General features: G+C 41.9%; 1 protein-coding gene across 3 annotated transcripts in view; it reads left to right on the top strand.

Annotated features, from left to right (window-relative positions):
* The first annotated feature begins 1,835 nt into the window (after positions 1-1,835).
* Positions 1,836-21,365, top strand: part of KCNK12 (potassium two pore domain channel subfamily K member 12) — a 68,434-nt gene continuing 48,904 nt past the window's right edge. For 2 of the 3 annotated variants that reach the window (XM_048519412.1, XM_048519395.1), the window contains exons 1-2: positions 1,836-2,050; positions 2,667-3,901. In XM_048519412.1, the coding sequence (XP_048375369.1) occupies positions 3,559-3,901 (343 nt within the window). In that variant the 5' untranslated portion in view covers positions 1,836-2,050; positions 2,667-3,558. Of the gene's footprint in view, positions 2,051-2,171; positions 2,228-2,666; positions 3,902-21,365 lie in introns of those variants that run through there. The other variant, XM_048519404.1, reaches the window with a different exon arrangement.

The following is a 21,365-nucleotide window of genomic DNA, read 5'->3' on the forward strand; positions in this document are numbered from 1 at the left end:
CTGCACAAGACACATTTCCTCCTGCTGTTCAACTGTTTGAGCATATAAGCACCCTTTCAGAAGCTTCTGATTTACAAAGTGTGCTGCCCTGCCTCCAGCTCCTTGAGAAATCAGACCTCTGCCAAAAAACTGCAAAGTGTCAGGGGGGAGGTATGGTTTGAAGAGGAAAGGAAGTGAGTGGGCAAGGAAGCACGGAAGCCTTCCTTTCCCTGCTTCTTTTCCTTTCAACGTCTTCACTCTCACTGCTGTATTTATTCAAGCTCGGGATCCAGATGCACGGTTGCCATATTTCAGGGGGGAAGAAGAAGAGATTGGATTCATACCCCTCTTTTCTGTCCTGCAAGGAGTCTCAAAGCAGCATACAAATTCTTTCCCTTCATCTCCCCACAACCGACACCTTGTGAGGAAGGTGGGACTGACAGAGAGTTGTGAGAGAACTGTGACTAAGCCAAGGTCACCCAGCAGGCATCATGTGTAGGAGCAGGGAAACAAATCCAGTTCACCAGGTAAGAGTCTGTCACTCATGTGGAAACATGGGGAATCAAATCTGGTTCTCCAGATTAGAGTCCACCGTACTTAACCACTACACCATGCTGGGTCTCCACTAAATGGATACTTCCAGCCTGCCAACACTGTGGAAAAAGTTTGAATTTTTTTATCATTTTATTTTATTTCAGTTTGTGGAAGGCACTATTAGGCATACCACAACATCTCACAGCACATTGCATACCAGTTTCACATTGCCCATCACACAGTACTGCACACAAGACCCAGTAGCAGCAATGATGCAAAACACCCTGTGCAACAAAGTACATGTTTGAATTATTTTGCAGATCAGGTGATGATTAAAGCTAGTTTGCTTGGAATAAGAAGACCTTGCAGATTACATAGCAGTTTATTTGTCCATTTAAATGTTTCCCTGGGAAAGTGGGGGGAGGGGGAAAGGTCAAACATCTTATGACCAGGAGAGAGACAATGCTTTTTAGAGAGGTGGAAAGCATCACTGACCTTGGTGTATAACATATTTGTTATACGTGTTTTAAAACTACAAAAAAAACCCTGCAAAACTTTGTTACTAGAGTACAGTTTGCATGCACTGCAGCCAAATGATGCTTTTTCCAGCTTACCAAAAATAACTACTGTCTGTCTGCAGCCATGGCTCTGGAAAGTGGGTTGATTGGGGTGTGTGTGTGAGGAAGTGGGTCTTCTTATTTCTGGGGGGAGGGGAATGAAAAACATTGGCATTTATATTGGATTCATCCCCCCTCCTCTCAAGTAAATCTATTGATCTGCAAGCCAACTCATCTATCAAAATAGGTCTGTGAGAAACATAGTTATTGATTAGAAAAGATACAGACACTCCAGATCAGCCAGGCGATTTAAAACTGTCCTGGACTTTATATGCAGAGAAAGTGATGGGTCTTCTTCCCGTTTTGCAGGATTGAAAACACAGTCCCTTTCCAGCACGAAGTGTTTTGCGGCTAGTCTTCTCACTGTTGCTTCTGGAAATAATTCTGCCGCGGACCATCTTTCTCTCCCTCCCCCCTTCCCCCAGTAAACCCCGGGCAGCAATAGCATTGGAAGGCGCCTCTCTAGCACAAACAGCAACAGAGCAGGGTGGGGGGGGGGAGCCACCCGGTTCTTGGGCAGGGCGGGCACAACCACCCTTTTCCCCTTTGCTTCGGATTGGGCGCTCTGCATGGTTTTTCAATCAACAGATCTGCCGCGAAATAAACGAGGAGGAGGACAGGACCGTTCAATCCATCCCCTCCTAGCACTGGAGCCGGAACAGCCCCGCAGCCCCCTCGGCTCAACTACAGGCGGGGACAGGCAGGAGCCGCGGGCGCACGCGGAGCTGCAGTGCGCTATCCGTGGTGCTGAACAGCCGCACTTCCTTCATCAGCTGTAGCCACCACCATATCCACCGGCAGCCAAGTCGCTCCGGAGATGAAAGAAAGACCCTCAAGGCTTACGGGAAACTGCTTCAATGATGTTTCAGACTTAGAACTGCGCCTTCCGGGGAGTCCGATATACTTTGAAAAACAACATGGTGTGTGTTTGCTCACGGTTAGATTGAGGGGAAGTCTTTCGTCAGAGGCTGGGATTTAGGGGGTGGGAAAGTGGGTAGCGAATTGCCAAACCAATTGAAGGGGGGGGGGGGGCAAAAAGAGATTCTGAAAGGAGAGCTGTTCCTGAACTAAAAGAATGGTGGGGGAAGGACTCATTGGTAAAGTACATTTTGTTCACTTCCGTTCTTTGCTTTTGGCACAATCTGATTTGTGTAGTCTGGAGGGACTGTGTTTACAGGGTGGTGCTGGTGCTGGTTTCAAAAAGGGGTTGGACTGGATGACCTTCTGATTTGTTCTAGTCTGTTTTCTACTTTAAATTCTCTCCTTGTAAAAGTCCATGTCCAGTTCTTATATGGTTTTTTGGGGGGAGGGTGATTAGTCTTTCCTTTCAACCCCCCACCCCACACCAAAGCATGGTTCATGTTAAGGTGAGACTTGTATGCTAGTAAAAAGAAAATCAATACAGAAACTTGAGGACATTCTGTTGTGTATGCCAAACCTAGAGCAAAAGTCCACATTGTGTGTATAGATTTATGTAGACATGTGAGGTGTTTACTAAGACCTAAATGAAGTTCTGTTGGTATTCCATTGATCTAGGCTTTTCTAAGTCAAGATGTCTGCAGAACTAAAGCAAATGAGAACCACGGCGGCTGGTTGGGTGAATTGGTGTGATGCAACTATTGGTTGGCCGTATCTCAGTAACTGTTCCACACATCTGCACTCCTACAGCCTCCAAAGATTGTTTTGAATGCAACTGGCATCTGTTGTCCTACCCCTTACTTCAAGTATCTTTCCAGGAACATCTAGTGCATAAGAAGGCAACTTGCATAAAGAATCTAGTCAACCCAATGGAGGAAAAAGATGTAATTTTGCTGTGCTTAACTGAGGAATTTTGCTTTCCAGCCGCATTCAACTGAAGGAGAAGGAGGCAATACCAAGAGCTATTTATACAGAGATTAATGAATTCACTGGAAATCCTAGGAAAACAGCACAGCAGATTCTGTTGGCCTTGCCTACCATAACCCAGCAGTACAGAAATAATTGACTGAATGCATTTTCTGCTCTGTAGTAGATGGCAAAATAAACAAAGATTCATCTGCTTTCCATTTGGATAAAGACTGGAATACAAGAAATATGGCCCTACAGAGCAATCTGGGACTGGAGAGTACAGCCATGTCTTACAACCAAATGACCAACACGCTGCAAAACTCAGTGATGGGCTGGGAGGATCAAGAAACTCTCAAAGTAGATTTAAGGAAGTCTTTGTCTCTAGGCTGATGTGGGAGAGCCCTATGGAATACAGGTTAGTGAAATTCTGCACTGCCATTAAGTATGACAAGCCAAGATCAATGACTCAGAGAAGAAACTTTTCCCATGAACTTGGAACCAAGTTCTCCTTTTGGACTCTTTAATTAGACGGTAGCTCCATGCCAGTGTCTCCAATGAGGTGTTGGTTGCTGTCCGTCACCTCTGTGGTGCTGAAATTTGGATGATGTCTATCAGGAGACCCAAGGGCTGTTGCTGCATGTCACACTTCAACGAGGACAATGGCAGGTTCATCCTCTTAGCAGTGCTTATTGTAGCATACCTGACCGTTGGAGCCACTATTTTCTCAGCCATTGAGAGTCCATCTGAAGCAGAAGCTCAGCATCGTTGGAACTGGACCCTACAGAACTTCAGCCAAATCTTCAACATTAGCCTCCCTGAGCTAAGGGCCTTCCTACGAAGTTATGAAGCAGCCATGGCAGCAGGCATCAGGGCAGATGCCCTTCGACCAAGATGGGACTTCACAGGGGCTTTCTATTTTGTGGGCACAGTAGTGTCAACAATAGGTAAGCCTTTCTCTTTCTTTCCTACCTCATACCACCTACTTTATTAACTAGTGCATAGTCTCAGTAAAGATCTTCAGCAAGTCTTTCTATCCATCTAGATAACAGCATGTGTGTGAAGTATTTTCCTAGCCAACAGGAGTAGCAAAATGGGGTTGAATGTTTTTCACACTGATGTTCTTCAATGAGCAATGTTGTAAGCATTATTTAAAAATGGTACACACCTCTTTCTTTTGGCATCTGTGACTCCCTTTTTCTTTCTCTTGCTTTTTTCTGTTTTTCACCTTTCTGTCTGTCAGCTCTATTTCTTGACTCAGCTGGCAAAGATATCAGTATTACTAACGTAAATTAACAAATAAAAGACAGAATTTAGTTTGAGCTTAAGACAGTCTATAAGAATATAAAACTATACAGAGCATTCCACTCCATTCCATTTTTAAACAACAGTCACATGAATTACTCACATGCCCTTTTGGGTGTCATATGTGAAAGTGCTCTTAGTGAAAATAATACAGTAGGCATGCATGGAAGGGAAGGATCCAGGAGCCAAAATGATTCAGTAGGTGCAGGACACTTTTTTTCTAGGAGGGAAGAAAATAATGGATGAGTAACATTCAAGCACAGCCCCCTTTCAAAATCCAGACAAAAAATAAACAGCTGCTACGTTTTGATGAAGTAAGTTGGATGAGGTTCTGAAATGTGGAATGTTGTTTTTCTTTTTAGAAAGCTTTCTTAAGTTGCTATAGCAACCAGAGTTTGGAAAGTGGTTTGAAAGTAAGGATGCCTCAGAGAGGGAGCTGTTATTCCCCTATTCTAAGCAACTGCTCTAGATCGAGGGAGATGGGGGGGGGAGGGTAAATGCTAAAATTTCTTCAAGTTTCCTCTTCGTTACATATTCCTTGTCAATGGCCTAATTCTCTCTCAAGTGTTAAACTTGTGTCAGAGCCATACCATTTCAGGTTGCAAACGGCTTACATGATGGAATTCTACACACACACAAAATCCTACCTGTAGGGAGATTATTCTGACCAACATGACATTTTATCTGACACTGTCACCAGCATGAAACAGAATGTGAATTTATTATTTCCAAGCAAGAACTAACCAATAGCCCATTCTTTAAAAAGTGATATACAGACAGATTTCTTGTTTCTTTGCAGGGCTGGTATCAATTGGTTACAATAGGTTTCTTTGTAGAGTAAGATTCCCAAAACCAACGGCACATAAAATTGGCACATAAATTGTGTGGGCCATTCCACAGTATCATTCAGTGGTTTAAATTAAATCTAATTTAGGGTCTAACCTTTGTCCAGCTTTTCTTCAGCATTTATCCTGGAATATGTGATTGGTATAACAGGAACTCTTGTCAGGTCAGGTGAAGAAATAACCATCTTTAAGCTTTTGCATCACTAATAAGGTCCTAAAAGTCATTTGACGGATGACTCTTTGATGGCTAGTGGCTACTGTCTAATGATCACTCCTCTCTGGGAGAAGTTGGTGAGAAACATTTAGCAGAATTGGAATGTTGTCACTGAAGAACACACAGTTCTGAGGGGGTTGCTGATGTTTGAATAGGGGTTCAGCCTTGCTGTGGAGACATTTGATACTATTTTAAAGTAGCAGTTTCTATGCTGATACCTATCTGTATCCCAAAGTACAGCTTGTTTTTTTAAGGGCACTATAGGACTATCATTCCTTAGTCCTCATAAGAGCAATCATATGGAAGCTATCTTTCTGTAACACCTCAGCCCTCTCTGCTTTGAAATATCCATTTGCTCTGGGAATCAGGTAGCATTTCAACCTGCAAGAAATTGGCATCTAACTGTACACCATGCGGTGGCAAAGTGTTGCAGTGGAGGAATGAATGGCACCATTTCAGAATGCAAGCCGAAAATCACAGAGGATCGCAGTTTGGAATGTTCCCCTACATTAAACACTCTCCACAAACAGCAAATGAGCACATCAAGCCCAGAGAAAGGGGTATAAACTTTCTTCTTGCTATCCTGTTTTTCCATTTACTGTGAGAGGGGTTGGTTTTTTACACGGGGGAAGATTCATAGCTGGAATCTGCCACCCTAGTCTGAAGTGGCACTAAATCTACCACCTCAGGTCACGGCCACCTCATTGCTCCTACGTGTACGAATCAGGCCTTGCTCTGCACCTCTTTACTTCTGATCATTTAACTCAACAGGAGTTGTAGAACTGCTTAGACAGGGAAACATAGCATAAAATCATAAGAATTGACACACTGGGCCATACCAATGATCTATCCAGCTGAGCATTCTGTCTGCTGGTAACCAGCCAGCTGCCTCAGGGAGGTTCACAAGAAAGTCAGGATGATAATATTCAACATTTGTTGTTATTTCCCAGTAGTTACCTTTCGGTAACAGCGACACGCACTTAGGGCAGGATGAGAGTCTGCATCTATTGTTTCCAGCAGGACTAAAGCGATTGGGAAACATTTCTCTCTGATTCTTGGTACAACACCCAAAGATTTGAAAAAAATATCTTCTAATTACATCTAATTACATCTAATTACATCAGTGAAGACTGAGAGATGCGTGCAGATCCTAAGCCAAATGATGTGTGTTGGCATTGAATATCCCCTTAAACTTCTGCTCAGCATTAAGTGCAAAACCTTTCGTATCTCTCATCTTCACTGATATCTCACTAAGTAACCTGCAGAAATGGCTTGGTTACAAATGAACAAATAGATATTAAAATATAAGACGGGAAATGTTAATTGATTTGATCAACCATCATTCTAAAGTTTTGGATCAGACTGTGGGCAAGTTTAACCTAGAAGGCTGAGGGTAAGGCATGTTTGTTTGTTTGGGGAGGGGGGGTTGCTATAGTTTTCGTGTCTATAATGGGGGGGATGATATTCCTTCTGTTTGGTCTCTTTTCTTTATCAAATTGCAAGCTATCTCATTCTACCTGCAATTTCTCAGAAAGGGTCCTATGCTGAGGTTGTAGTAAGATGCATGTTTATTTAAATTTAATTGATTATTTGATAAGCTACTTAATACAATTTTTAACTAACAAAAATCTTTAAACAACATCAGCCCAAGTAATAAATAAATTATCTTTGATTTTTAGTGACATGCAGCCTGATGTGTTTACTCAGAAGAGTTTACTCCACAGAGTTCAGGATTGCAACATTGGAATTCCAAGATAGATTTATCAAATTAAATACATGGAGATGAATCCTGTGTAATTGCAGTGTAATGTGCTGGCAGAGATGGATCCTTCCTCAGTAGCTTCTTATGAGAACTGTCAGGGATTGGGAGACTCATGTGGACTAAAAGAACCAGAGAATATTCTGACTCACATCAAAATGTTTGCTCCTATTACCTTGCTACGTTGAAATTGTGCTATGCACCATACTGAACCACAGTAACATTGTCACTGCCCCCAAAGGCTTTCAATCTATGTCTAAGGTGGGAAACGGGAAAAAAACCCTCTATTTTTACAGTGAGTAAGAGAATAGAAGACTGGCCTGGAGAAAAAATGTCCTGTTCCTTTAATAAAGATTGTTGTGGCAATGGTTAATAATACCCCCTGATAAATAAAAACCCATTGAGCCTCTGTTAGTGGGACAGGGTGTTGTTTTTTCTCCAGGCTATTGAGTAGTAGAGATATATCTCTACTGAGGTCAGAGTGCTTTAGTTAAATAAGTGGCTCTCGGGAAACATTTGAACCAGATGCGGCTATTCCAGGCAAAAGCTAGAGTCCACAAAAAGCACATACATAAACATGAAACAGTTGTCCCTACAACTGGAGAGGCTTTTTGTTGATTTTGGTGTAACACTTCCAGCTGCCATAGAGGCAAACTGCTTTGCAGTTTTACAAATGGCTCAGGTCTTCACCAATAGTGTAAATAAAGAAAACTCTTGGTTTTTCCCCTTTTTCCCTCCTGTAATGTGAACTTTGGATCTGGGCCAGAGAGATCTAAAGAGTAGAAGGAAGCCAATGCAGTGTAGCAGACAAACATTAGGATAAATCTAAGGTAGTTCAGGATGGATCTTTATTCAAGCACAGAACTCACGGAATAATCTAGGGCCAGTCACTCATTTTCAGCAGAACCTCCTATGTAGGCCATGAGGTATCTTCATTTGAAGACCACCCTGAGTTCTTTGGACAAATGTGTGTTTGTTAAGTGCCATCAAGTCACTTCTGACTGTTGGTAACCCTATGTATTAATGCCTTCCAAAGCTTTCGATCATTAACAGCCTTGCTCATGTTTTCCAATCTGAGTGCCATGGCTTCCTTAATTGAGTCAATCTATCTCATGTTAGGTCTTCCTCTTTTTCTGCCGCTTTCAACCTTTCCAAGCATTATGCCTTTTCCAGTGACTCTTGTCTTCTCATAATGTGACCAAAGAATCATAGCCTCAGTTTAGTATTTTTAGTTTAGTCATTTTAGCATCTAGAGACAGTTCAGGCTTCATTTTGCAGAACGCAAGCCTAGATACTAGAATCCATATTTAGAATCAGGAATCAGCCCAGATAAATTAGGGTCTCACAATTCTCTATCAGTTTTTCCCGTCAGCATGGCCAATTGGCCATGCTGGTAGGGGCTGATGGGAATTGTAGTTCCTGAACATCTGGAGAGCCGCAGGTTCCCTACCCCTGATCTAGAACTCATTTACCTTTTTGGCAGTCAGTGGTATCTGTAAAACGCTCCTCCAACATTACATTTCAAAAGAATCTACCCTCTTCCTGTCAGCTTTCTTCATTGTCCAACTTTCACACCCAAACACAGAAATGGGGAATACTGTAGTTTGAATTAACTTGATCTCGGTCCTTAGTGACACATCCTTACCCTTAAGAATATTTTCTAGCCCCTTTATGGCTGCCCTTCTCCTTCTCAACCTCCTTCTGATTTCTTAGTTGCATAAGTTAGCTAAGGTATAGAAAATCTTTAACAAATTCAATATCTTCATAATGAGCCTTAAAGTTGTGTAATTCCCCATCAGTCGTTACTTTTATCTTCTTGATGTTTAGCTGTAATCCTGCTTTTTCCTTCAGCAGGAATAATTTCAAATCTTTACTGTTTTCTGCCACAGTAATGTGGTGTTGTCTGCATATCTCAAACTGGGGCAGCCCAATCCAAAGCCCAAGATGGCCAAAGATGTCACTGCTACCACACCAGCCCACTGCCTCCAGAGGGCTTTCAAGTGGTGCAGGGAGCCAGAAAAAAAATCCTGCTGCCTGAAAGCCCTCCATAGGGCTAAATGGACTTAAATCACCCTTTCAGGTGGCATAAGTCTGGAGCCTGGGCTGCCGTATTCCCAACTTTAAAGCCTAGGTGGAAGCTAACTCCACCCCTGAGAATGACCCAGTCCACCCACTCCTCTGTGCCAGAGTCCAATTGGACACTAGCGTTCCTCCACAGTGGATGCCACTTCCTAGTTTCACCACCATGGAGCTGAAGGGCACCCAACCGCCAGTACCTTTGTCCTCTCAGCCAGCAGGGGTACCTCTTACACTGACGGAGGGGGCAAATGCACTGGCATGGCCCCGCACCACCTCGATCAGCCTGTTCACTCCCCTGCCAAAAGGACTGAACCATAAATGTTCCTTTCACCAGTTTTTACTCCACCTTCATCTAAATCCAATCCAGCTTTCTTCATTATATATTTATCCATCTATATGTTGAACATAGCAAGAAATATAATTCATCATATGTGAGGAAAAGGGCCTAAGGTAGATGAAATTGTGCAGCAACATAGGAGGGAAGCTAATGAAGCATTGCTGTCTTTCAGCTCAACCTGCTTTCCAAAAGCATGCCCTTAATTTCAACATACCACAGCATTTGCAAGAATAGTGTATCAGAATTCACCAGAATCCAGAGCTTTTGCAAGGCTGGGTGTTTGCTGCAGCCTCAAGACTGGCAAAGGGCTCACAGTTACCACTTCAGTGTGCACAGGGCACCCAAAACGAACATTTGAAGCTGCCTTATTTGAAATCAAACCCTTGGTTCATCAAGTATTGTCTGCTCAGTACTGTTTCTCAGAATGGCAACCGCTCACTAAGGTCACAGACAGAGGTCCTTTTAACTGTAATTGTGGACTGAACATGGGACCAGAGGCGTAGCTCCAAGGGGACGGGGGGCGACGCACCAGGTGCACGCCCCTATGGGGGTGTGGTGAGGGCATTCCGGGGGCATGCCAGGGTGGGGCAGGGGTGGAGGATGCACCAGTGCACCGGGTGCTTTTCCCCCTTGCTACGCCTCTGCATGGGATCTTCTGCATGCAACACAAAGGCTCTTCCCCTGAGCCATAACTCGCTTTGGAGTCCAGTAGCACCTTAAAGATCAAAATTTCCAGGGTATAAGCTTTTAGAAGGATGTTGACTCTTGAAAGCATATATCCTGGAAATCTTGTTGGTCTTTAAAGTGCTGCTGGACTTGAATCTTGCTCTTCTACTACAGACAAAAACAGCTATCTTCCTGAAACCAAAAAGCTTTGAGGAAGGGTGAAGACATTTTTCAGTTTACATGCTCTACCACTTCCAGGTTAGGGGGTGGGCTGTATAGGTCACCTTGCCTGAGGGCCCTCAATGGTAGAGTAGTGCTGACCATGCCAAAATCAGTCACAACAATTCGCTCATCCACATCCTTTGGAAAAAACGTATATTCTGCTTTTCTCCCCAATGAGGATGCAAAGCAATTAGCAATAGTGTTCTCTCTTCCTCCACTTTATCATAACAGCCCTGTGAGGTAGGTTATTTTGATGGACCAAGGATCACCCTCAGTACCATGGGGATTTGAATCCAGTTCTCTCACAGCTTAGTCAAATATGCTAATTGTTATGCCATAGTGGCTCTCCTTCAGTAATTGCTGATCTAGAGTCAAATGAGTAACCATGAAAAATACCATGTCTGAGTTGATAAGAAATTGTATGAAAGTTTTATTTTTGAGTTTAGATCTGAGGTTGCCTATATACAGACACACCCACAGTGGGACACATGGTTTTCTAAACCAGCCTACAGGACCCTTTCCAGGTACTAAAGAGGACTAAGATCTGCAAGTTACTCTCCTTTTGCGAGGTGTTTGTATTCCAAGCACATACACACTTTGTATGCCATTACACACATAACTTAAAACTTCATAATCATTCACTTCCAGACACTGACAGTTAGCTCTCCGGGAGAACCATGGAAAATTTACCTGAATAATATCATATAATTCTCTCATATAGCTAATAATACCTACGACACACAAGAAAGGGTCTGACTAAAGCTTTCTTGCTGGCAGACAATTTTTAATGGGTGTTACTTGGTTCCACATTCAATTTAAAATGCACAAAGAAACCAAATGAACATAATTGAAACATATCCTCAAATTTCAGTGCTGCCTGTGGTTTAAAAAAAAAGAATGCAAAGCTCAGGAAAGGCACTTCACACCAGTAAATTCTGAGTTCCCGCAGTACATCATGGATCATGGTTAAATGATTTTCATTCGGTTATTTTTTTCATTCTAGCCGCAATCTGAACAGAACAGCAGTTTTGACGGTGAGGGGAGATATATTAGAAAATAGCACCACTTGAGAAAGAAAGTCAGAAGTTATGAAAATAGATCTGTGCCTATTGTATATAGTTTCATTTCATTTTTAATACTGCTTCAGGCTACCCTCCTTCCCTGACCAGTAGATGAATAAAAATATGAAAAGTGCTTGCTGAATCAGACCAAGGTTCCATCTAGTTCAGTGTTTTGTTTCCAGCAAAATGTTTCTCAGCATTCACAAAGTTGACACAATGGTGATGGTTCTCCCTTGTCTCTAGTATCAGGTATTCAGAGGTATATTTCTTCCATACATGGAGGTTCTATAAAGCTCTTGTGGCTATAAATTCATCTGATTCTTTTTGAAAGCTCAGCTAATCTAAAGGGCTTCCTTTTGTCAATCCCAAATGAAATGATTCCAAATTTTATTGGTTCGATTGCTCCTCTTTGAGAAGAGAGAAAGTAAATGTCCTTTATTTTTCAGTGTCCCCATATCATGTACAATTTCATAAACCTCTTGTCATATCATATTCCTCCATCTGTATCTTCTAAAAAAGCTTTAAATTTCCTTTGTGGTGAAGATGTTCCCAATAAAGAAGGAATGGGGAAAAACATTCTAGGATGCTCAGGTAGCCCTTCTATAGCATCAGGTCCTCTTTGAGGAGAGAGTACTGAAGCCAGAAGACCACATTTGCCAGATTGCTGGAAGATCCAGAATCTGCTCATCCACACAAGCAAGTCAGTTAGAGGATCTCCAGAACTTTTGTGTCTGTGTGTTTTGTAAACAGCAATTGTGGGAGGTGCCATTTTGAATCAGTTTGCGGGAGGAGAGTTCAATACTTTTCCCAGCCTCTCCCCAGATCACTGATCTTCAAGCATCTAGTTTGTGTCATGAGAGTCCATGGTCAATATCTCCTGTGTAGGAGGGTTAAAATCCAAAATGGGGGGGGGGGAGTTTGAGGGGGGACAGATCTAAATCGAAATGGGACAGAATTTTTAAATTGTCATTTATAACTCATCTGTCTCCCAGTAGGGGTGGCAGGATCCAAAGACCTCAGTTCTCCTCTCCTCCATTTTATCTTCTACAACCACCCTATAATGTAAGAGAGAGTATGACTGACCCAAGATCACTCACCAAACTTTCATGGCAGAGTAGAGATTCATACCTACTAGGTCTCCTGGATCCTAGTCAGACCACTCGTCTGCCTCATGGGAGAAAACATACAGGCACCTCTTGGGCCCCTGCTGCATAATATTGTTTATTTTCCCCTGCAGAGTAAAGAGCAGCTTGAAGAGGGGGGTGATTGAGATAGGCAGCATGGCACAAAGGGGGCACAAGTGGGGGAATCTGAATCTCCTCCTTCACACCACAGTCCTGATCCAGATCTTCCTGCATCCTTGACAGCTGCTTTCAGCATTTAAGAGGGAAATACAGTAGTGAAACTGAACTGCGGATGTCTCTGTCGCTTCTCGTTTGCAGTCATGTCTAGTTAGATTTCTTATAATCTGTTCATCAGAATATATCTAAGTTGAGCAGAAGGTAAGCAGTCAGGCACACATTGTGCTAGTTCCCCAAAAGCATCCTTCCCCCAAAATGAATGTATCTTCATAGCCAGCGGCACAAAAAAAAAGTCACACTTATTCTCTGGTCAAATGCTCGTTGTAAAATTATTTCCTTCTGCCCCATCCAGACAGATGGGGTGTGACGTCAATTCCAGTGTCATGTCTCAGCCCCCTCATCATCACAGGCCACGAACCGAGTGCTTTCAGCAATCAAACTGTACAAATCAAACTGTCTAAAAACCGAGGTTGTTTTAGTACCCAAAGAGCACATGCTTACAACAATTCTTAGGGAATCCCGCCAGATTTTTTTTCCAGCTAACAATATTATTCTCAAATCCAGATCATGTCTCTAAGTTGCAAGATCATGTTTTGACAATTCTGGGGAAAAAATAGTAGCTGTTTGCTGCACATGGGAGCTGCTGGAAGTATTTTTTTATCAGTCAAACAGCTAATCACTGAGAAACAAAAGAAAATGATGACTGTAGCTATGTTAATATTGCAATGTTTTTTAACACTGAATAATGTATTGATGCTTTCAAACAAGACATATTTGTACATTCTGGCACTCTGATGTCAGCAGCTAAAAGGTTATGGAGGCGGGGTGCAACATACCTTACAAGTGGGCATTAAAGGTCCACATGGAGGAGCATCTGCCAAGGCCCAAAGCCTGTCTGAAGGACCACTACCAACTGGAACAATTTGATTATTGTTCCTATCAGCAACACCAAACCGCAGGAACCTAGTCTGCATAATCTTTTATTGCATGTACACAGTAATGCCTGCAATGTTCCTTTTAGCCTCACCAGGACCAAAGCCATGAAAAAATCATGCTCTACTTCCACTTCCATGGCTCCCCTTTGATGTTTCTGCTGTCATCAGGACAGCTGGGGACCCCTTTAGTTGGGAAAGGGCTAGCCTTAAAAATTGATTCTGGATTACTTTAAGACTAGATTCCATCCCCATATTTTAGTTCTATTAAAAAAGGTGTGGGACAACTTTTCATTTAAGTTATTTCAAAACTGGATCCATAGATGTCCTCCTTTTGAGCAGTAAAAGCTCAACCTTACTATCCTTAGTGCAAAAGTTCTGACTGCCGCCAAATCGACATTCCATTTTAATGTTTCTCCGAAAATCACCTTGAGATATTTGAAAGACCTGTATTGTTCAATTGGGTTACCAAGAATGCTCCAAAGAAATATCATTGCCCTTTTCCTAAAAACTATAACTTTTTCCTAAAAACTATAACTAAAGGAACCTAGGATCATGTCATCCACATAGAACAAAACTGGTATTTTTTTTGTTATCCCAAACTAGGTGGAGAAAATTGTGGACCAGATAGGCTCCCAACTACATTGTTTATATACAAGTTAAGTAATAGGGAACCCAATATGCACCCTGTTTCACGCTGTTACAGACTGGAATTTTATCAGTTAGAGAATGGGAGGTTCCTATACTTTTTCCAGCTCTGCAATGTCCTTTAGAAGATATGATCACCAAAATTGGACACAGTAATCCAAATTAGGCCTCACCAGATCTATACAGGAATATTATAACATTGGCTGTTGTATTTTCAATCTCTTTCTTAATAATCTCTAGAATAGACTTCGCCTTTTTCATTGGGTTGGGTTGACATTTTTGTTGATGTAACCACTCAATCTGAAGATTTCTCTCCTCATTCTCAACAAGTTCAAACTCTATTAGCATATGCTAAGGGGGGGGGGGGTGTTCCAGTATGTCTCATCTTCTTTTTACCAACACTGAACTTCGTTTGCCACATTGTTGCCCACTTACTCCATTTGTGGAGTCATAGTGTTCATCATTCTGAATAATTTTTCATCAGAAAATGAGACCATTACATTGTCTACCTCCAAATCCAGATAATTTATGGGCAAATTAAATAGTACCAGCCCCAATACCAATCCTTGTGGGACCCCACTGCTTACTTCCCACCCACCCCCATTATAAGAACTGTCTATTTTGTTCCTACTCTCTGCTTCCTTTCATTTAGCCAATTTTTTTAATCCATAAAAGGATCCATCCTCTTATCCCATGACTGCCAAGCTTACTCGGGAGTTTTTGGGGAGGTACCATGTCAAAAGATTTTTGGAAGTCCAAGCATGTAATGCCAGCAGCCAGGTCACTATTATCGATATGTTTATTCAATTCTTTTTTTAAAAAAAAAACCTTCAAAAGGTTAGCTACACAATGCTTTCCATTGCAGAAGCCATGCTGATTCTTCCTCAGTAAACTTTTTTGCTCTCTGTGTCCAATAATTCAGTCTTTGATTACAGTTTCTATTAATTTGACTGGGCTAATATATGTAATTTCTTGGTTACTCTCTGGAACACTTTTTAAAAATTGGTGTAATGTTTGCTATACTTCAGCCCTCTAGTACAGTGACTGGTTTTAGTAACAAGTTTCAGATGTTGATTAGTAAATCAACAATTTCTCATTTGAGTTCCCTAAGAATTATCATGTGTATGCTATCAGAACCCAGAGACTTAATGGTTTTTAATTTCCCCAATAGGTCTAGAACTTCCTCTTGGTCACCTCAATTTGACTCAGTTCTTTAGACTGTTCTGAATATAGTGGCTCTGGCCCCTGCACTTTCCACAGTGAACACTGAAGCAAAACAAAATTAATTTAGCTTCTCTGCCACCTTCCCATCTTTAGCAGTGCTTTTTATCCTTAGTCATCTGAAGTTCCAACTACCTGACCAGTTTCCTATGCCAAATATATTTAATGAAATGCTTATTGTTAAGCAATCCATTCCTCAAATTTTCTTTTTGCTTGACTAATTATAAACCTGCACTTCTTTTGCTAGATCCTGTGCTCCCTTCTGTTCACTTCATTCATCACTTCCACTTTCAAAAATAAGCCTTTTTACCTTGAATGGTTTCCTTGATTTGGTCATTAACCACACAGGCATCCTTTTAGGCTTGGTAGTACCTTTTCTAACCTGGGAAATGTTTTCTATCTAGGCTTCAATTAGTGTGGTTTTAAATACTGGTAGATTCCAAGTGTCCTCTGAGGATTTGACTCTTTTGAGAATTCCTTTCAGCTTCCTTTTAACTGGTCCCCGCATTTTTTGTAAAGTTTCCTCTTTTAAAATCAAATGTTACTGTTTTGGACTTTAAGGGGGTTACTTTCCATTGATGTGGATGCTGAATTTAACAGTATTGTGATCACTGTTTCTGATCAGTACATCTACATATAAATCTTGCACCAAGTCCTGAGCCCCACTCAGAACCTAGTCCTATTGTTGGCTCTATGACCATCTGTTCCAGTGCATAGCCATTTATGATGTCTAGGAACCTCCTTTCTATAGCATGATTTGAGCAGATGCTTACCTAGTCAATATGAGGACAGTTGAAGTCTGCCAGTATAGTTATCTTTTTCAGTCACCTCTCTTGTTCAGATTGGATCTCAATTAGTGAATGTTTGGCTGCAGAACCCAATGGAAGAACCACTGCAGAATTTAGTGTCATAGAAATCAATGAGATAGCTTGGATAAGAGGGAAAAATAATATAGTAAACCAAGATTAAGAACTGTGATATAGTCATACCATTTGACATTTGGGAGGAAGAAGTTATTGCAATTATCTAGTATTGATGATGTTTTTCTTCTTGACCTTGTGTCAATTAAAAAAACTGTTTCCATTTATAAGAGAGCTAAAGTTGTCAGAATTGCAGGTGTGAAGTGGGCCAGTTGCCCACTTAAAATATCTGCTCTATTTGCAATGGGTAGGTCTGTATCATCCTGGGACAAGTATCTGCACTGGATTTTCCTGTGCCTCATCATTCCTTTTGAAGAGGAATGAAGGTACATTATTAAGGGTTAAGATGAGACAGCACTTGATCTGTGCAAAAGGTTTCCCTTTGTTTTCATTGTGGCTGATCATAAGACCCGGCTGGTTGGGTCAGCAGAACAGTCCATCTAATCCAGCATTGTTTCCAGCCAGATGTAGGGTATGAAGTTGGTATTGCTTTCCTCAGCATCTGGCATTGAAAGGTACTCTGCCTTGTACATGGGGGTTCCATTATTAATGGTGGATAGTGGCCATTGATAGCCTAATCCAAGTTTGTCTAATCCATGTCTACAGCAACTATGCTAAACATGTCTTATGATAGCGAATTCAGTAGCTTTATAATGCAACGTATCATCGGCACCCCTAAAATATGTAAAACTAATCTTGGTGCAAAACCAGGTGGTATATAAATTTATGGAGCAAATATGAAGTTTCTTTTTGGGGGGTATACTCCTTTTAAATTAAAGTCTGGAACACAAACAAGTGCACCTAGAAGCTGAATCTACTTTGGATGCAATAGCAACCACTCAACTTTCTCACTTGGAGAATTACCTTCGTGCCTTTGAATCTGCCCTATTAATGATGTGTTTCAGTGCTAAAATTCATGCAGGGTGGGACATAATGGAGAGGGGTAGAATCTTGAAGTAAACATTTTGGACTGTTCTTCTGATTCTTAAAATTGAATTACATTTGCAAAATATCTGTTCCCTGCCCTCACGCAAGGGCCTGAGTTCAGTGGCACCCTGTTCCAGGATAGTCTCTGAAGGAAAACCGTACATTATGAAATTGATTGCCTTTTGAGGTTTGGCATTCATCTTATGCAGCACTTTTGGAACAGTCTGTATGACAACTTTATTTCAAAGAGCCTTAGTCATTGGTCAGTTGGTTCTCGGGGTTTTGATAGATTGGTTTTCATAGGGGTTTCCTTTATTGATTTGATAATTGAAGAAGAAGAGTTTGGATTTATACCCCTCATTTCTCTCAAAATGGCTTACAAACTCTTTTCCCTTCCTCTCTCCACAATAGACACCTTGTGAGGTAGGTGGGGCTGAGTGAGTTCTGAGAGAACTGTGATTAGCCCAAGCTCACCCAGCAGGAATGCAGGAGTGGGGAAAGAAATCTGGTTCACTAGATAAGACTCTGATGCTCATGTGGAATGGGGAATCATTCCTCCACTCCTTATTGGCTTTTGTTGTACATCACTTTGAAACCATAATAATGTTAATTTTATTATCTCCATGTTGTTTCATGGAGTTAGGGATTCCAGCGGGGGGTGGGGGGTGGGGTGGGGTGTTTGTTAGTCCATTGACATCAAAACTAACAAAATGCCTTATGGTGCCTTAAAAATTAACCCATCTATTGTAGCATACGCTTTCATGGACTAGAGCCCACCCATATCAGTATGGAGAGGGCATGAGGCAGGGGGGGAGGAGAGAATGATGGCTGTGTTGTTGATTTTTACAAAAGGAAAATAAGAGGTTAAATACTAGGAGAGAGAGAAAGAGCTATAAGTGTGTCACAGAGCCATGCAGGGAATACAGAATCCAATCAAATCTATTCAGTAGAGGTGTGACCTGTCCCTGGCTTAGCAGCTTCTGAGATGAATAGGCATAGCAAGATCAGCAGCAAAAATAAAACACCTAAGGAGGAGAATTATTGAATCATCCCCCCTTTGTGTTCCTATTGCTACAGGCACTTTTCTTCCTGCCTGTCTTAGGGACTGGGCCACAGAGTGATTTTTTTAATGCTATTGGCCCCACCTCATGAATTATGTGAACAGGAAGGTACATGAAATAGAGGCATATGAATCTTCCTCTATCATAGTATAGTGGTGGCGAACCTATGGCACGCGTGCCAAAGGTGGCACTCAGAGCCCTCTCAATGGGCATGCACGCACAGAGTTCATCATGTGGGGGGGGCAGAAAATCACACCCCCACACCCACACATCTAGGCCTGTCTGGGCCACTGGGCATGATGTGCGCACACCGCGGCAAGCAGGGAGGACTCGACTGGCGGGCCTGGTGCCTGTGCTCTGTGTGGCTGTTGCCCAAAGTGGGGGCAGAGGCAGAGGAGGCAGAGATGCTAGAGAGGTGCAGAGCGGAGTCAACCGTTTTTTCTAAACTAAAACCTCAGTATTCAGGTTAAATTGCTGTGTTGGCACTTTGTGATAAGTAAGTGGGTTTTGGGTTGCAGTTTGGGCACTTGGTCTCGCTATCACTGATCTAGTAAGTCCTTAGTCATGGCTATGACTACATAGCTCTAAAATAACTTAACATTCCATTTCCAGAAACTCCAAATTCTGCATCCAGGAAAAATGGAATTCTGTATCTTCTATGAATTATTCAAATTGCATACATTTGCATAATCAGCACCCAGCTCCTTCTCCTAGCCCCTAGAAATCTATCTCAGCCAACTTTTTGGCTTCTGAAATTGCAACACATCAACCACACAATTTCAAACATAACCTTTAAGGCTAGAAAATTATTTTTTAAAAATATGAGATTTTTCCACATTTGACTTCTGTTCCCCCAAATTCACAATTTTTATTATTTCAAAAATCCCGCAAAATAATAGTACATATGCAGTCATATGTTTGTTTTACTCATTACTTAATTTGAAAATGTAAACATTTTCCCATTAAGTTTTTCCACTTTTCCTCTAATAACGCTACAGCTATAATTCAAGCAATAATTTAAAAACAATAAAACTTGCAGTCTCCCATATTAATAAGCCTGTATTTGATATTTAGTAGCGCTAAAGGCTCAGGATTTCACTGATTGCCTAGAGAATGCCAAGTAGATTTGCCTGGAGAGTTTAAAAGTCATTAGAGGAAAAGCCTCTTTCCAGTAGCCATCAGTATGGAAGAGTTAATTTTTATACTTCACTTTTCTCTATTTTTAAAGAGTCTCAAAGAAACTTACATACATACATACATAAAACCTTTATTAGGCATAAAACGAATATAACAACCAGCATTATCCAGACAGATGTGTCAAAGAAACTTATAAGCTCCCTTTCTTCCTCTCCCCACAACAGACCCCCTGTGTGGTAGGTGGGGATGAGAGAGTTCTGAGAGAAATGTGACTAGACCAAGGTCACCCAGCAGGCTTCATGTGTAGGAGTGGGGGAAACAAACCTGGTTCTCCAGATTGGAGTCCATCACTATTAACCTCTACACCACACTGGTATAACTTGTGATGGTGTGTGGCACCTAGAGGAGGGCCTTGATGGACAGGTGATCCTTCAGGTAATCTGTCCCTGCTGCTGGATGAAGCATTGGAACTGCTTCTTTGGGGCTTCTTCTTGTGCCATACTAATAACCTTTGGATCTGTGCCTGGCCCATTTGGCTCCTGGTTTTGCTCCCTTTACTCCACAGAGTATATCAACCTAATTTTCTCCAAAGCAAATGGCTGAGGATGGAGCATACATTCCCTGGGGCCATCACTGGGAGCAGGCAGAGCTAAACTTCACATTTGTAGGACTTCTTTCCCCACTGAGTTGTGCAGTAGCACTACAGTGCAGTTCAGTAGGGAAAGGGAAAGGAAGGAACCCACAACGTTGGGTTGTGGAATGTCCCAATAAAATCCCTGTTGTGTTTGTATTTCTTTTTGCAGGAACAGTGGGAAAAGGAAGAACAGGGGTTGGGATACCAGCAGCAGCAAGTTACTCAAGAATGCGGGCTGGGGGCATAGTTCCTGCCTGTTTCCATTCCAATTGCTGCTGCTGCTACTGTGTGGGGCGGGGCACATTTCTGCATCCCCAAAGTGGATGCCACTCAGGAATGTCAGGCTGATGTCTGTGTACACTGCCTGCCCCTTTAAAGAAAGAGTGAGCTAAACATGTAATTTATTTTTTAAAAAAACATATACTGCTGCCCCATTCCTGGCCTAGTCTACCTTGATTTTCCAAGCTGGTGCTACAGAATCATTATTGGGAAGTCTCTCATAATTAATTTGTAAGGAGGAATCAATGTTATGCTCTTTTTCTGACCGAAAGAACAGCACCACCCATCTCACACAATTACCATTGAATACCTTCAAAGATTGCACAGAGAAGCCACCCTCTCAGATGACCTGATCATGTGCTTTGGTAGAAATTGGATCCAGACTAAAGAGCAATCGCCAATCCAAAAATTCAATTCCGTTTGCTAATTATCAAAACTAGTTTCTTGGCTTGCTGGCTGCGAAGCTTGGCGCTGTTTGACAAAAGGGCCAGTCTGCCAGATGCTATTAGTCATGGATAATTTTGAAGCTAAATCAAAACAAGAAGCAGTTTACATCTGAGGACAAATTCAGCTGCTACGGTGAATGTGGTCCTAGTCTAGCTTCTGTTGGTGCTCATCTAGGTAATCCATCAGAACTCTAGATGGCTCTAGATGGAAATATACAGTCCCATCTGCATCAAAAGACACATCGAGGCAGTTCAGTGGGATCTAGACCAGCACTGCTATTAGATCTCCAGAGCACATAGAAGTTTCATATATGGTGATTTTCCTAATGGGCTTAGCATTACCAACATGGCCAGGGAAGAGGACCTAGTTTGTGGATTTCTGTATCTCTGATGCTATCTATATGTTGTTGCTCAGTG

Source organism: Sphaerodactylus townsendi, linkage group LG01, assembly GCF_021028975.2.
Source record: "Sphaerodactylus townsendi isolate TG3544 linkage group LG01, MPM_Stown_v2.3, whole genome shotgun sequence".
Taxonomy (NCBI): domain Eukaryota; kingdom Metazoa; phylum Chordata; class Lepidosauria; order Squamata; family Sphaerodactylidae; genus Sphaerodactylus; species Sphaerodactylus townsendi.